Raw genomic sequence first — 16,664 nt, 5'->3', positions numbered from 1 at the left:
AAATCCAACAAGGAGTGGTGTACATTCTGGATAAAGAGGAAGAAATTATGGGAGAGAACAATTGGGAAATACTGACCATTGTCATGGAGTCATTTACGACACAGAACGCGGCCATTCAGCTCATTGAGTCCATGCTGGCATGTAAGCTTAGTTAAGTTCAGTGTGAGAATAGAAACGAATAACAATATCAAATGGATAGGAAAAAAGACTTGCTTTTACATAGTGACCGCAGAACTTCCCAAAGTGTTTTGCAACCAGTTAAATACTTTTGAAAGTTAGTCACTTATAATGTCGGAAAAAGCAAAACTTGGCAAGATAAGAGGGGTTCTTGCACAAATTGGTCAGAGAAGTTAACAAACAAGTCAACAAATAAACAATGATGAATATTAAAATAAGGAATTTACTAGAATGGTATTGGGGATGAAAGATTACATTTAACGGTGAGACAGGAGAATCTGGGGTTGTACTCCTTAGAACAAAGGAGGTAAAGAGATTTGAGGTGTTGAAAATCATGAACGGTTTTGACATGGAAGGAACTGTTACCAATGGCAGAAGGGTCAGTACGGGTTTAAGGTGATTCGTAAAAGAACTAAAGATGACAAAACATTTTAGCGAGTTACTGTGATCTGAAATGCACTGTCTGAAAGGGTGATGGAAGCAGATTCAATAGCAAGATTTAGAAGACAATTGGGTACATACTTGAATGGTGGGGGGAAGGAGAGAGGGCAGCACAGTGGTTAGCATCGCAGCCTCACAGCTCCAGCAACCCGGGTTCTCCCTGTGACTGCGTGGGTTTCCGCTGGGCTCTCCGGTTTCCTCTCACAGCCAAAGACTTGCAGGTTGATAGGTAAATTGACAATTGTAAATTGCCCCTAGTGTAGGTAGGTGTTAGGAGAATTGTGGAGATGTGGTAGGGAATATGGGGTTAATGTAAGATTAGTATAAATGGGTGGTTGTTGGTCGGCCCAGACTCGGTGGGCCGAAGGGCTTGTTTCAGTGCTGTATCTCTCTATGACTCTGAGAAATTACAGGGCTACAGGGGAAGTGTAGGAGTAGGACTCATTGAGAGCTGAATGGCTGCCTTCTGTCGTCTGATTCTGTGATTAAACTGATGGTCTGCCAACTTCCCATCCTGGATCCTCTGTTAGCTGATATTGTTAAAGGATCCTTCTCCTTGGGTGATGTTACCCCCTCCCCTTCAAATCTGCTGTCACCACCCATGTTCTCAAATACCCCACTCTTAATCCTCTGTCCTGACATCTGCCAACCCTTTCCTACTTTTCCCCTCCAGTTCTTGAGCATGTTGCCTCCTCCCAAATCATCTTTCCCACGATGCCATGTTTGAACTCCTCCAATCAGGTTTTATTGCTGAATGGACCTTATCAAAATCACAAATGAGAACCCTGTGTGACAGTGACCATGGTAAACAATCGTTTCTCATATTTTTCAACCTCCCTGCAACCTTTGATATGGTTGACCACAGCATTCTCATTCAAAGGGCCTCCTCTGTTGTTGAGCTGGGTGGGATTGCCCATCCCTGGTTCTATTCTGACCTATCTAGTTGTAGCCAGAGAATCACCTGCAATATCTTCTCTTCCAGCTCCTGCGCTGTTAACTTCTGAGTTCCCTAAGGATCTATCTTTGGCCCCCTTCTATTTCTTAACATTGCTGAAAGCAGCATGTAGATATCGGAAAATCCTATATCAGGTTTCACGTGCACAATGACACTCGGCTCTACCTGACCACTGTCTCTTAACTCCTCTGCTACCTCTGATTTGTCAGACATTATATCCGATGTCCAGTATTGGATGAGCAGATATTTGCTCCAGTTAAATATTGGGAAGGTCAAAGCTGTTGTCTTCTGTCCCTGCCACAAACTCCATTCCCTAGCCACTGACTCTTGCCCTCTCCCTGGCCATTGTCTGGAGCTGACTGTTGGACATTGGACTGTTCACAACCTTGGCATCCTGTTTGACCCTCTCCATCACCAAGATATCTTTCTTTCTTCATGATTTTTATGTACCTGTTAATGATGTCAATCTATGTACCTGATCTCCTTTGGGCCCCCCTGTTTCTAGCTTTTTGCCACTTAGTACCCTGTTCTATCCTTTTTAGATCCAAAGTAGATGACCTCACATTTGCCTACATTGAAATCTATTTGCCACAGTTTTGACCATTTACTTAAGCTATCAATATCTCTTTATAAGCAGTGTGGATGGAAAATTGTAATGTTTCCTCTCTTTGTGTCATCAGCGATGATAGTATGCAGATCCGCAAGAATGCGGCTGCTATCCCATCATCAAGTCATTGTTAATACAATAAATGGTTGAGGCCATAATTCAGATCCTTGTAGGGCACATCCTGCCCATTATACCTACTCTCAGTCTCCTGCCACTTAGCTGGTTTCCTAACAAGGTCAATAATTTGTCTTCATTTCCATGAGCTTTAGCTAACAGGCTCTTATGAGGGACTTTGTCAAATGTCTTCTGAAAGTCCATGTAAGTAACATCCATAGCCTTTCTCCTGTCCACTACATCAGTCATCTCTTCAAAAAATTCAATCTGGTACAGAAGTTATGATCTACCATTTACAAATCCACGCTGGCTCTCTGATCAGTTGAAAACTTTCAAGGTATACAGTCTCTGTATCCTAATTATAAACTCTAATAACAAATGTTAGGCTAACTGATTATAATTCCCCATTGCCTTAACCTCCTCCCCTCCCCTGTCTCCTTCACCCTCACCTCCAACAATTGCAAGGAGCTCATGGATTTCCTGGTCATCAAGATTGAAACCATCTTGGTCTTTGCCATTTCCCTTCCTTTCCTGAGCCCATTGGGCCAGACTTCCTCTAAGGTTCCCCCTGCCCTAACCCTGAATTCCTATCTTGCTCTAGTTTCTCTCCTATCTCCCTTCATGCCGTCTCCAAGTTCATGCTGTCATTGAGTCCCGCTCCCTCGACAGAAACCCATTAAATTGCTGACCATTCAACTTCCTTTCCTGGCTCCCCTGTTAGCAGTTATTGTTAGCGGTTTTGTCTCTGCGTGTCCTCTAATTCTGGCCTCTCTATATCCCTGATTTTAATTGCTTCGCAGTTGGTAACTGTGCCTTTGTCTGTCAAGGTCCTAAGTTCAGAATACCCTCCCTGAACTCCTCGTTCCTCCTTTAAGATGCTCCTTGAGACCTGTCTCTTTGACCAAGGTTTTGGCCGTCTGCCTTAACATCATCTCACGTGGCTCATTGTCAGATTTTGCTGTATAATGCTCCTGTGAATCACCCTGATTACTTGAAAACACTTTGAACATAATAAAACAAAGTCCTTGTTTCTTCCAGTCCCCCACTCCCCATCTTAAATAAATCTAAAGGAACAGTTCCCAAATCACAAGAATTTTGTAGATACCCTTACTGTTATAATCCAATGTTCTTACCTACATTGTTTAAAACCCTGGAATGGGAAGTATCTGGTCCTGGGGACTTGTTGGCCTTTAATGCGGTCATTTCCTTCATTACTGTTATTTTGCTTACATTCATTTTGGTGAGTCCCTGATCCAGTATTGGTTTTCTTGGGATGTCTGGCATCATAACCTCTGCCTCCAGTGTAAATACTGATGCAAAATAATTATCCAATGTGTCTGCCACTTCCTGATTTTCATTGACAATATCACTCTTTGTTTTTGACAACCCTTCTTTTCCTAATATCGTCAAACATTTTTGTTAGGAAACTTGCAAGGGACATCAAAACTTTCATAGTAATAAAAACAAAAAGTGCTGGTAATACTCAGCAGGTCTGTCAGCATCTGTGGCGAGAGAAGCAGAGTTAACATTTCAGGTCAGTGACCTTTCATCAGAACTGGTAAAGGTTAGAAATGTAATCGGTTTTAAGCAAATAAAGTGGGGGTGGGACAAAAAAGAACAAAAGGGATGGAGATACACTTTGGAAGGAGTAATGTGACACTGAAGTATTCAATGAATGACCTGACACAGAAGTTGCGAGGAACAAAGGGACCTTGGCGTGTTTGTCCATCGATTTCTGAAGGCAGAAGGGCAGGTTAATAGGGTGGTGAAAAAGGTATATGGGACACTTGCCTTTATCAATCGAGGCATAGATTACAAAAGCAGGGAGGTCGTGTTGGAGTTGTACAGAACTTTGGTAAGGCCACAGCTGGAGTACTGTGTGCAATTCTGGTCGCCACATTGTAGGAAGGATGTGATTGCACAGGAGGGGGTGCAGAGGCGATTCACCAGGATGTTGCCTGGAATGGAACATTTCAGCTATGAAGAGAGGTTGGATAGGCTTGGGTTGTTTTCGCTGGAGCAGAGAAGACTGAGGGGTGACCTGATCGAGGTGTACAAGATTATGAGGGGGGTGGATAGGGAGCAGCTGTTCCCCTTAGTTGAAGGGTCAGTTACGAGGGGTCACAAGTTTAAGGTGAGGGGCGGGAGGTTTAAGGGGGATTTGAGGAAGAACCTTTTTACCCAAAGGGTGGTGACGGTCTGGAATGCCCTACCTGAGAGGGTGGTAGAGGCAGGTTGCCTCACATCCTTTAAAAAGTACCTGGATGAGCACTTGGCACATCATAACATTCAAGGCTATGGGCCAAGTGCTGGCAAATGGGATTAAGTAGACAGGTCAGGTGTCTTTAATGCATCGGTGCAGACTTGATGGGCCGAAGGGCCTCTTCTGCACTGTGTTATTCTGTGGTGTTGATAGGACAGAGGGTCACAGAGAATAACTGACAAGGAGGTCATGGGGCAAAGGCAAAGAGTGTGTTAATGGTGTCGTGAAAGACAAAACGTTAGTGCAGAGAGGGTGTTAAATGACAATAATGAACAATTTTCATAGTTCCTATTTGTAGCCCTTGCTGTCTATTTTGCCACCTGTTCTTTTTATTTCTCCTATTTGCCAGGATCTGTGATTTATTCATTTTTAAAAATGTTTTTCTTTTTGTTTTCTCCTTTGGTCATCCATGACTGCTGTGTTTTGGCAAATAGATTTAGCATTGAAGTTAGCCTTGCCTGAATTGAAAATCTCAGCTGTTGAGCATTCTTCCTTTTCAGTTACTACTTTGAACGCATTGTGATCTCCCGTAAATAAATATTGAAACACTGTTGGGTTGTTAACTAAATCTGGCTCATTGCTCATTAAATCTAATATGGCATGCCCCTTGTTGTTTTAGGACATATTGTTGCAGAAAACTATCCTGACCGCACGCAAGAAATTCACCTCCTTTCCAACGTGCTAGTCGTCGTATCCTGAGCTATATGCAAATTAAACTCTCCATTAAAACCACTCTGCCCTTATTACTTGTTTGTCTAATCTCTGCATTGGTAAAGTCTACCACTACAGCTGCTACCGTGGGGGGCCTATACGGAACTCGTATTATAGTCTTAAATTCTTTTCTGTTTCTTAATTCTACCCATAAAGTCTCCACTGCCTGCTTACTTCTCATCATGTCCTCTCATCATTGAAGTGATTGCATCCTTAATAGCTAAGGCTACTGTTCCCACTCTACCATTTTCCTTATCTTTTCTGTAGACCATGCACGCTGGTATATTTTGTTGCCTGTCCTGACTCTTGCAATCATGTCTCAGTAATAGCTACCAGGTTGTACCCTCCAGATTGAATGTGTGTAGTAATTCATTCATTTGTTCCTCACACTGTATTTGTATTAAAAACAATTATCTGAGTGACACTCTGACCTGCCTTTCTGCTCTAATGTTTTATACTCATTACTTATTTCTCTTTCCTGGTTTAATTACCTGACATCTTTTAGTTTTCCCTGTATGTGTTGTGCTGAAAACACAATTTCTGACTGTTATACTACCCCCTTCCCTTTTGTTTTTGAACTATGTACACTACCTTTTCCACCTGATAGTGACAAAGAGGGTAAGATCTCTCGGGAATAAAATAAAAATATAATTGTAAATGATGAAGGTGCAGTAGGAGATATTGAATGTTTAGCACCAGTTTTTTGAATTACGGTGCAAGTGAAAATCTGGGTGTACTAGACGAAGGTTAGGAACAATTGTTAGGAGGCAACTAGAAAAGGAATGGGATATAAGGTCCTAATATATGCTTTCTAGTTTGTTGAAAGAAGTCAGGAGCTGGTTGCGGGGGGTGGGGTTATGCAATTTATCAGTCTTCCTTAGCTATGCAAATTATGCTTTGGGGCTGGCGGAGCAAATCTAACATTTTTTGTTAGAAAAAGTCAAGCAGGATAAAATAAACCAGGTAACTAAAGACTAAAATCAGTTGTAGGCAAACTCCAAGGATCATAAATTGTAGATTGAATTAGCAATTGTATAGAAATACATGGGTAAATCGAGGACAGTCAGAACAGATTTGTTAAAGGCAAGCTGTGTTTAACAAATTTGCATGTATTGATTAGAGATACAGCACTGAAACAGGCCCTTCGGCCCACCGAGTCTGTGCCCAACATCAACCACCCATTTACACTAATCCTACACTAATCCCATATTCCTACCAAACATCCCCACCTGTCCCTATATTTCCCTACCACCTACCTACACTAGTGACAATTTATAATGGCCAATTTACCTATCAACCTGCAAGTCTTTTGGCTTGTGGGAGGAAACCGGAGCACCCGGAGAAAACCCACGCAGACACAGGGAGAACTTGCAAACTCCACACAGGCAGTACCTGGAATCGAACCCGGGTCCCTGGAGCTGTGAGGCTGCGGTGCTAACCACTGCGCCACTGTGCCGCCCTATTGCTGGAAATAGAGACGTTGTTGAAGTTTTTAGTCTTGCACTCATCAGGACAATCTACAAGAATAACCACTAAGGGAAAACAACAATTTATACTGCAATAGAAGAGTGTTGATTGGTTGGCAAGTAAACTCTGGTAGAGGTGTTGCCATTGTCATGCAGACCCCCACCTGCCAAGAATGAGGCATATTAATTTTGCCATATGAACATTAATTTTAAACTGTTGCTGGAGTGAAGAAATGACTTGTTCAAGAGATCACCAGACATTTGGGCTGGAAAGACATTTACATACTAAGACACTGCTTGTGGAGACAAAGGACTCTTCTCTGATCCAAGTAACCCAAATGGATTTGATCACTAGACACTGAAGGTGTAAGGAAGCGCATTCCAGGGCCATCTAAGACAATACAATCCACAAACGCAGAAGTGGTTAAGCCAGTTAGTCACATGACTGAACTGCCGGCCAACTTGGGTTTTTATTTGTGCCACACAGAAAAGAATTCAGAAGAAGGTTTTGCAACTGAAGCTGGAACAAGGAAGCCTCTCCCCTGGCTGTCTGTCTTGCCTTCTCCCAAGCCACCGGACCCACAGAAGACATGTACATCTCGAGAGAAAAGACTCCGACGTCAGAACAAGTTGAAGTGTGAACTGGGCCCCAACGAATAGCAGGACTTACCGGCAATCAAAGACTCCACTTTGAACTCAAAGAACAGTAACTAACTAACACATTACCTCAAACCTTTCCCCTTTATTTCTACTTTATCTGTCTCTATCTGTGTTTGTGTTTACGTTGAGGAACCAACTAGAGAACAGGCCATCCTAGACTGAGTATTGTGTAATGAGAGAGGAATAATTGACAGTCTAGTTGTGTGAGACCCCTTGGGGATGAGCGACCATAATATGATAGAATTCTTCATCAAGATGGAGAGTGATGTTGATTCTGAGGCTCGGGTCCTGAATCTTAATAAAGGAAAATACGAAGGTATGAGGCGCGATTTGGCTGTGATGGATTGGGAAATGTTACTTAAAGGGATGACGGTGGATAGGCAATGGCAATGGCTAACATTCAAAGAGCGCATGGGTGAACTGTAACAATTGTTTATTCCTGTCTGGCGCAAATGTAAAATGGGAAAGTTAGCCAAACCATGGCTTACAAGGAAAATTAGAGATAGCATTAGATCCAAGGAAGAGGCATACAAATTCGCCAGAAAAATCAACGGACCTGAGGATTGGGAGCAGTTTAGAATTCAGCAAAGGAGGACCAAGGGATTGATTAAGAAGGGGAAAATAGAGTACGAGAGCAAGCTTGCGGGGAACATAAAAACTGACTGTAAAAGTTTCTATAGGTATATGAAGAGAAAAAGATTGATGAAGACAAATGTAGGTCCCTTACAGTCAAACGGGGGAATTTATTATGGGGAATAAAGAAATGGCTGACCAACTAAATGCATCCTTTGAACATAACATAGAACAGTACAGCACAGTACAGGCCCTTCGGCCCACGATGTTGTGCCGAACATTTAACCTACTCTAAGATCAAGCTAACTACCTACCCTTCATTCTACTATCATCCATGTACCTATCCAAGAGTCGCTTAAATGTCCCTAATGTATCTGCTTCTACTACCACCGCTGGCAGCGCATTCCACACACCCACCACTCTCTGTGTAAAGAACCTACCTCTGACATCTCCCCGAAACCTTCCTCCAATCACCTTAAAATTATGCCCCCTGGTGATAGCCCTTTCCACCCTGGGAAAAAGTCTCTGACTATCCACTCTATCTATGCCTCTCATCATCTTGTACCCCTCTATCAAGTCACCTCTCATCCTTCTACGCTCCAATGAGAAAAGCGCTAGCTCCCTCAATCTTTCTTCGTCAGACATGCCCTCCAGTCCAGGCAGCATCCTGGTAAATCTCCTCTGCACCCTCTCTAAAGCTTCCACATCCTTCCTATAATGAGGCGACCAGAACTGAACACAATGTTCCAAGTGTGGTTGAACCAGGGCCTTATAGAGCTGCAGCATAACCTCGCGGCTCTTAAACTCAATCCCCCTGTTGTATGCCTCTTCCTTGGATCTAATACTATCTCTAATTTTCCTTGTAAGCCATGGGGAACAAAGAAATGGCTGACCAAGTAAATGCATACTTTGGTTCTGTCTTCATAAAGGAGGACACAAATAACATACCAGAAATGTTGGGGAACACAGGGTTTAGTGAGAGGGAGGAACTGAAGGAAATCCGTATTAGTCGAAAAATGGTATTGGGGACATTGATGGGATTGAAGGCCGATAAATCACCAGGGCCTGATAATCTGCATCCCAGAGTACTTAAGGAAGTGGACCTAGAAATAGTGGATGCATTGGTGGTCATCTTCCAAGATTCTAGAGACTCTGGAACAGTTCCTACAGATTGGAGGGTGGCTAATGTAACCCCACTATTTAAAAAGGGAGGTAGAGAAAAAAACAGGGAATTATAGACCAGTCAGCCTGACGTCAGTAGTGGGGAAAATTCTAGAGTCCATTATCAAAGATTTTATAGCAGAGCACTTGGAGAACAGTGGTAGAATCGGACAGAGTTGCATGGATTTATGAAAGAGAAATCATGCTTGACAAATCTACTAGAATTCTTCGAGGATCTAACTAGTAGAGTTGATGAAGGGGGGCTAGTGAATGTGGTTTATTTAGACTTTCAGAAGGCTTGCGACAAAGCCCCACGTAAGAGATTAGCATGTAAAATTAAAGCGCATGGGATTGGGGGTAGTGTATTGCGATGGATTGGTTGGTGGAGAGGAAACAGAGTAGGAATAAACGGATATTTTTCCGAATGGCAGGCAGAGAGTGGTGGGGTACCGCAGGGGTTGGTGCTAGGACCCCAGTTGTTCACAATATATATTAATGATTTTAGATGAGGGAACTAAATGTAATATCTCCAAATTTCCAGATGACACAAAACTGGGTGGGAGGGTGAGTTGTGAGGAGGATGCAGAGAGGCTTCAGGGTGATTTGGACAAGTTGAGTGAGTGGGCAAATGCATGACCGATGCAGTATAATGTGGATAAATGTGAGGTTATCCACTGTGGTAGCAAAAACAGGAAGGCAGATTATTATCCCAATGGCTATAAACTGAGAGAGAGGAATATGCAACGAGACCTGGGTGTTCTCGTACTGAAGGTAAGCATGCAGGCGCAACAAGCGGTAAAAAAGGCAAATGGTATGTTGGTCTTCATAACGAGCGGATTTGAGTACAGGAGCAGGGATGTCTTGCTGCAATTATACAGGGCTTTGCTGAGGCCACGCCTGGAATATTGTGTGCAATTTTGGTCTCCTTATCTGAGGAAGGATGTTCTTGCTATAGAGGCAGTGCAGCGAAGGTTTACCACACTCATTCCTGGGATGGCGGGACTGACGTAAGAGGAGAGATTTAGTCGGTTAGGATTATATTCGCTGGAGTTCAGAAGAGTGAGGAGGGATCTCATAGAAACCTATAAAATTCTAACAGGACTTGACAGGGTAGATGCAGGAAGGATGTTCCCGATGGTGGGGGAGTCCAGAACCAGAGGTCATAGTCTAAGGATGCGGGGTAAACCTTTCAGGACTGAGATGAAGAGAAATTTCTTCACTCAGAGAGTGGTGAGCCTGTGGAATTCCCTCCAACAGAAAGCAGTTGAGGCCAAAACATTGTATGTTTTCAAGAAGGAGTTAGATATAGCTCTTGCGGCAAAAGGGATCAAAGGATATGGGGCGAAAGCGGGAACGGGTTACTGATCAGCAACCAATCAGCACGCTCTTCTCATGCAGTATAAGTTGTTTTCCCTTACATTGGTTATTCTTGCGATTGTCCTGATGAGTGCAAAATGGAAAGCTTCGACAACATGTCTATATTTTCAGCAATGCTCAAATTCTGTACTACTAAATGACTATAAATTTGCATTTTTTGAAGAAGCTATATCGTGGAGACAATATAGGTTTTCAAGCATTGATAATTTATTTGCTTTAAAATAATTCTCTTTATGGAATTGTGGCTAAATTAACTGGATGAAAGCTAGTTTGGCTAATGGAGTTCTGCATTGATATGATCTGGGTTGGTGTTTATGTGGTGTCGCAGAATTTGCTTTGGTCATATGACTAGGTGTCTGGCATGGGGGAAATTGATAAGGGAGGGGAATGGGACGGACTGGATTGCTCTGCAGAGAGCCAGCACGGACTCGATGGGCCAAATGGCCGTCGTCTATGCCAGAAATGACTGATAGCATTGAAAAAGCTAACTACAGATTAAGTGAAGAAGTGGAAGAATGGCAATTGGATATTCCTGGTAATGTGCACAGTATGGTGTATTGCACCATACTGGTTATGTTACTGGACTGGTAATTCAGAGGCCTGGACTAATGATCCAGAGATGGGAGTCAATTCCCTTTCACGGCAGCTGGGAATTTAAATTCAGTTACTCGCTTTTTTTAATTCCAAATTTATTTAGGCATCAGTGATATTTAAAACTACCAGATTGTCATTGAAAACTCATCTTCACGTAAGGAAATCTGCTACCCTTACTCAGTCTGGCCTATATGTGATTCCAGGCACACAGCAATGTGGTGAGCTCTTAGCTGCCCTCTGAAATAGCCGAGCATGCCACCCCATTGTATTTAAGAAGGTGGCTTACTGGCACCGTCTCGAGGGAAATTAATGATGGACAGTTAAAGCTCCGATGAAGGGTCACTGACCCGAAACGTTAACTCTGCTTCTCTTTCCACAGATGCTGCCAGACCTGCTGAGTGATTCCAGCATTTCTTGTTTTTAATGACAGTTAAAGCTAGCCTTGCCAGCAATGCTCACATCCCATGAATGCATTGAATAAAAATGCAAGAGAATCTGTGGGTTCAGGGTCAGCTGGTGTCTATCGGTAGAAATTAGTTTGGGTGTGTTTATTGCCACTTGTTACACATATGTTTTTAAAATAAAGCTTTTCCCAGCATTGCCTCAGTGATCTGGTATAGAAACATAGAAAATAGGAGCAGGAGTAGGCTATTCGGCCCTTCGGCATACTCCACCATTCATTATGATCATGGCTGATCATCCAACTCCATAACCTGTTCCCGCTTTTGCCCCATATCTTTGATCCCTTTAAACCCAAGAGCTATATCTAACTCATTCTTGAAAACATACAATGTTTTGGCCTCAACTGCTTTCTCTAGATACTGAGTCATAAGTTGAAGCAGGTCATTTCAACCTACGTAACTGAGTTCACGTTTAGAGTACAGTATTTTGGGATTTTATCGTCAAGCGTATGGATGCTTTGGAGAGAGAATAGAGAGCAGCTAGGATGATGAAACTTCGCACAGTGAGGAGTATAAATAACTCATTGGAATAAAACAGTTCAAGGGTGAACATGACTTTTTTTTCATAAACAGGTATTTGTTATGAATTAAAGCATTTTGTCAAGTAATCCTCTGGATGCATGGCTGTAATGGAATGCAGTATTAATACAATTGTCCTTTATATATTTAGAGTCATAGTTTTACAGCACAGAAACAGGCCCTTCGGCCCAACATGCCTGCGCCGACCATCAAGCACCTGTCCAAACTAATCCCATTTTCCCGCACTTGGCCCGTAGTCTTGTATGCTATGGCGTTTCAAGTGCTCATCTAAATACTTAAATGTTGTGAGGCATTATTTTTCACCTCAGTAAGCAGTTATGAATTGCTGATTAAAAAAGTGTTCATCTCTAAGAATAGCTGAGTAATCTAGTTTGTAATTTCTTTTTAAAGATGTGGACCGTGTGTGAGAATAGCTCCAGCTTTCAGTGCAATGAGTTCCAAATACCCACATGCTGTCTTTCTGGAAGTTGATGTGCATCAGTGTCAGGTGAGTGGATTGAAAATCCCCATAATTAATTGATAAGTTAAAAATGAAGTTTATCATCTGGAGTAATCCAGGTGTATTTACATTTAGTTTAATTGTTTCAACTAATCTGCCTGCAAAGCTGCAAAAATGCTGTCCTAAATGATCGCTCTTTTGCTGGCATCCTCATGGTATTGCAATAAAGATTCATCGAATTCCAACTTTTCTCAGAACCTCAAAACTGTAGTGTCTTGCTTCTACTCTTCTATAATCTTCAGATTTTTAAAATCCAAACTTGGTATCACCTGACCACTACCTCTTGATATCCCTGCACATCTGCTGTTTTCAGTCTTTGTATCATTGACATCCTTCTGTGCCATTATGACTCTGTTGGCCCATAGAGTCTATGTCTGCTCTCTTTGGAGCAATGCAGTCAGTCCCATTACACTGCTATATTCTCGTAACCCAAGAAGTTTATTTCCCTCAAGTGCCCATCCTATTTCTTTTTGAAATCATTGATCATCTCTGCTTACACACCCTTGTAGGCAGCGAGTTCCAGGTTATTACCAGTCGCTGCGTAAAAGAAAAAGTTCGTTCTCGCATTTACTGCCCCCCCCACCCCCGCATCTGTGTCTCCTTCGTCCTTGTACCATCAGGTAATGAGAACAGCTTTTCTTTGTCTCCCTTATCTCAACCTGTCATAATCTTGTAGACCTGTACCAAATCTCTGCTCAACCTCCTTTGCTTCAAGGAAAACATCCCAAGCTTCTCCAACCTAACTTTTAGCTAATTTCTTATATCCCTGGAATCATTCTAGTAAATCTCCTTTGCACACTGTCAAGGATCTTCACATCTTTGCTAAATTTGATGACCAGAACTGGATGCAATGTTGTAGTTGTGTACTAAAGAACAAAGAACAGTACAGCACAGGAACAGGCCATTCGGCCCTTCAAGCCTGCGCCGATCTTGATGCCTGTCTAAACTAAAACCTTCTGCATTTCCGGTGACCGTATCCCTCTATTCCCATCCTATTCATGTATTTGTCAAGATGCCTCTTAAACGTCGCTATCGTACCTGCTTCCACCACCACCTCCGGCAGCAAGTTCCAGGCACTCAGCACCCTCTGTGTAAAGAACTTGCCTCGCACATCCCCTCTAAACTTTGCCCCTCGCACCTTAAACCTATGTCCCCTAGTAACTGACTCTTTCACCCTGGGAAAAAGCTTTTGACTATCCACTCTCCATGCTGCTCATAACTTTGTAAACCTCTATCATGTCACCCCTCCACCTCCGTCGTTCCAGTGAAAACAATCCGAGTTTATCCAACCTCTCCTCATAGCTAATGCCCTCCAGACCAGGCAACATCCTGGTAAACCTCTTCTGTACCCTCTCCAAAGCCTCCATGTCCTTCTTGGCAGTGTGGCGACCAGAATTGCGCACACTATTCTAAGTGTGGCCTAACTAAGGTTCTGTACAGCTGCAGCATGACTTGCCAATTTTTATACTCTGTGCCTCGACTGATGAAGGCAAGCATGCCGTATGCCGCCTCGACTACCTTATCCACCTGCGTTGCCACTTTCAGTGACCTGTGGACCTGTACATCCAGATCTCTCTGCCTGTTAATACTCAGAAGGGTTTTGCCATTTACTGTATACTTCCCACCTGTATTAGATCTTCCAAAATGCATTACCTCACATTGTCCGAATTAAACTCCATCTGCCATTTCTCCGCCCAAGTCTCCAACCGATCTATATCCTGCTGTATCCTCTGACAATCCTCATCACTATCCGCAACTCAACCAACCTTTGTGTCGTCTGCAAACTTACTAGTCAGACCAGCTACATTTTCCTCCGAATCATTTATATATAATACAAATAGCAAAGGTCCCAGCACTGATCCCTGCGGAACACCGCTAGTCACAGCCCTCCATTCAGAAAATCACCCTTCCACTGCTACCCTCTGTCTTCTATGACCGAGCCAGTTCTGTATCCATCTTGCCAGCTTGCCTCTGATCCTGTGTGACTTCACCTTTTGTACCAGTCTGCCATGAGGGACCTTGTCAAAGGCTTTACTGAAGTCCATATAGACAACATCCACTGCCCTTCCTTCATCATACTAACCAGAGCTTTATAAAAGTTCAGCATAACTTCCCTGCTTTGTACTCGATACCTATTTTTATGAAGCCCAAGATCCCATATGCTTTGCCAACTACTCTCTCAATATGTCCTGCCACCTTCAAGGATCTGTGCACATGAATCCCCAAGTCACTCTGTCCGTATGCATTCTTTAGAACTGTACCATTAAGTCTATATTGTCTTTCCCTTCTGCCAAAATGTATCAACTCAGTTCTCTATTAAATTCCATCTGCCATTTGTTTGCTCATTCTGCTAGCCTATGTCCTGTTTCAGTTGATTGGTATCATCTTCACTGTTTACAAGCCTCCGTTTGGTGTTGTCAGCAATGAAATTAGTCCCTTCACCTAGGCTTCACTAAAGGGAAATGAATCATGAAGAAAATTCTAGAAACCTTCTCCGTTACAGTCCCAATCTTCTTTCTGTAGCAGATTAGTTAACTTTATGTATTTGGCATGGTTCTGTTTTCTCTTATGCTTATCATATGAGTTCACTGTATTGCAGGTATAAATTTAAGCTACTATAGGATCCCAATTTAATACATGCTGCTAGACTAGACAGCTTTTAGCATAAATTTGTGTAAATTGATCAGTTTTTTGAACTGGTTGTTTTCAGTCAGCTGCAAAGGCCATTACCAAACTGGTGTAACTGGCATTAACTGCTTTAATTGCATCTAACTTGTGATCTTCCTTTCTAGCCCCAATGTGAACTGTCAGTGTTGTGCAACATGTCACAAAAAAGGTTGGACAAGTGAGCTGCCCACCACCCCTCCCTGCCCCCAGGCCTCCACAAATGCTACTTGATAGCCTGTCAAATCAAATGTGTGAAAGCTTACTGGCAACTGTTAAAATCTTTTCATCCTTCCTCTGCGAAATCGCTTACCCTTCATATAGTTACTTACAGCAGCCTGAGGTTGATGACTCAAATTTGGCACTCAAGTATGTTTTTATCCCGAAGTAAGTATTACTTGGCGGGGTCCATTCTTTGAATTTAAAAAATCATTACTTTTTCCTTAATGGAAAGGCAAGGTTACTTCTCGTAGTATTTTGTGTAATTGTATCGGGTATTGTCATAGGTTTAAAGGGGAAAAAAGTCCCCCTTCATCCTCATGATTTCATATGGTTGATGTTGGCCGCCTTTATAAATGAATTCCTTAGCACCCACAGGCTATTCTCTAGCGTATTGCTATTGAAATATTGCATTGCTAAATAAAGCTGGTTAGCAAAAGGTCTATTGAGTGGGCTAACGCTCAGTTTTATAATGGCCATATGATGATGGCAGATTCTTCGCAGGTGAAGATCATGGGAAGGCTTGTCTCTGTGGTGCTTGGAATGATCATTTGTGATGAAAGAGGCCGGTTCGTGATCTGCATGCAGGGTCTTGAGCAGTTGAGGCACAAGAACTCCTAGTTTGGAGGGGCTCTGGTATAAGCAGACTTCTTCCATTGTCTTCACCTTTCTTCAGCAACCTCATGTCTGTTTGTTTTGAACTTGTGTGTTGCTTTCCTGGTTGTTGCACGCCAGCTGTCTCTCTGAGCAGCCTCCTCCTCCTTCACCTGTTGGTCAGTCTTAGCCAGAGAGAACTGTCTTTTCAGCTGGTCTTTGAAGAGTTTGCAAGGTCCACCTCATTCTTGCTTACTGGAGCATAGTTCACCATAAAGCACTGCTTTTGGCGTTCTGGAATTCTCCATGCATGATACAAATCCTGCCCTGTGCAGTTGGCATTGTAAGAGAATGCATTCAATGCTGGGCAGCTTGGTTCTGTTGAGAAGTTAGTTGTTTGTGTTGTAGTCCTGCCATCTGATCGTGATGGATCCAAGACAGCGTTGATAGGGCTGCAGCAGTCAGAGCCCATGATTCTGACCCGTACAAGAGGATGGTGATAACAATGCCTGTCAACCATCTACATGGCACAAGTCAGGAGTGTGATGGAATATTCTCCCCTTGCCTGGATGGGTACAGCTCCAACAA

The 16,664-nt window shown here is 42.8% G+C and overlaps 1 protein-coding gene across 1 annotated transcript in view; it reads left to right on the top strand.

Moving 5' to 3' along the window:
• txnl1 (thioredoxin-like 1) overlaps positions 1-16,664 on the top strand; it is a 44,173-nt gene that overhangs the window by 844 nt on the left and 26,665 nt on the right. The window contains exon 2 of the mRNA XM_068030893.1: positions 12,491-12,587. Within this exon, the coding sequence (XP_067886994.1) occupies positions 12,491-12,587 (97 nt within the window). The remainder of the gene's footprint in view (positions 1-12,490; positions 12,588-16,664) is intronic.

Source organism: Heterodontus francisci, chromosome 1 (assembly GCF_036365525.1).
Source record: "Heterodontus francisci isolate sHetFra1 chromosome 1, sHetFra1.hap1, whole genome shotgun sequence".
Lineage (NCBI taxonomy): Eukaryota > Metazoa > Chordata > Chondrichthyes > Heterodontiformes > Heterodontidae > Heterodontus > Heterodontus francisci.
This window is presented reverse-complemented; position numbering and strand designations above follow the sequence as displayed.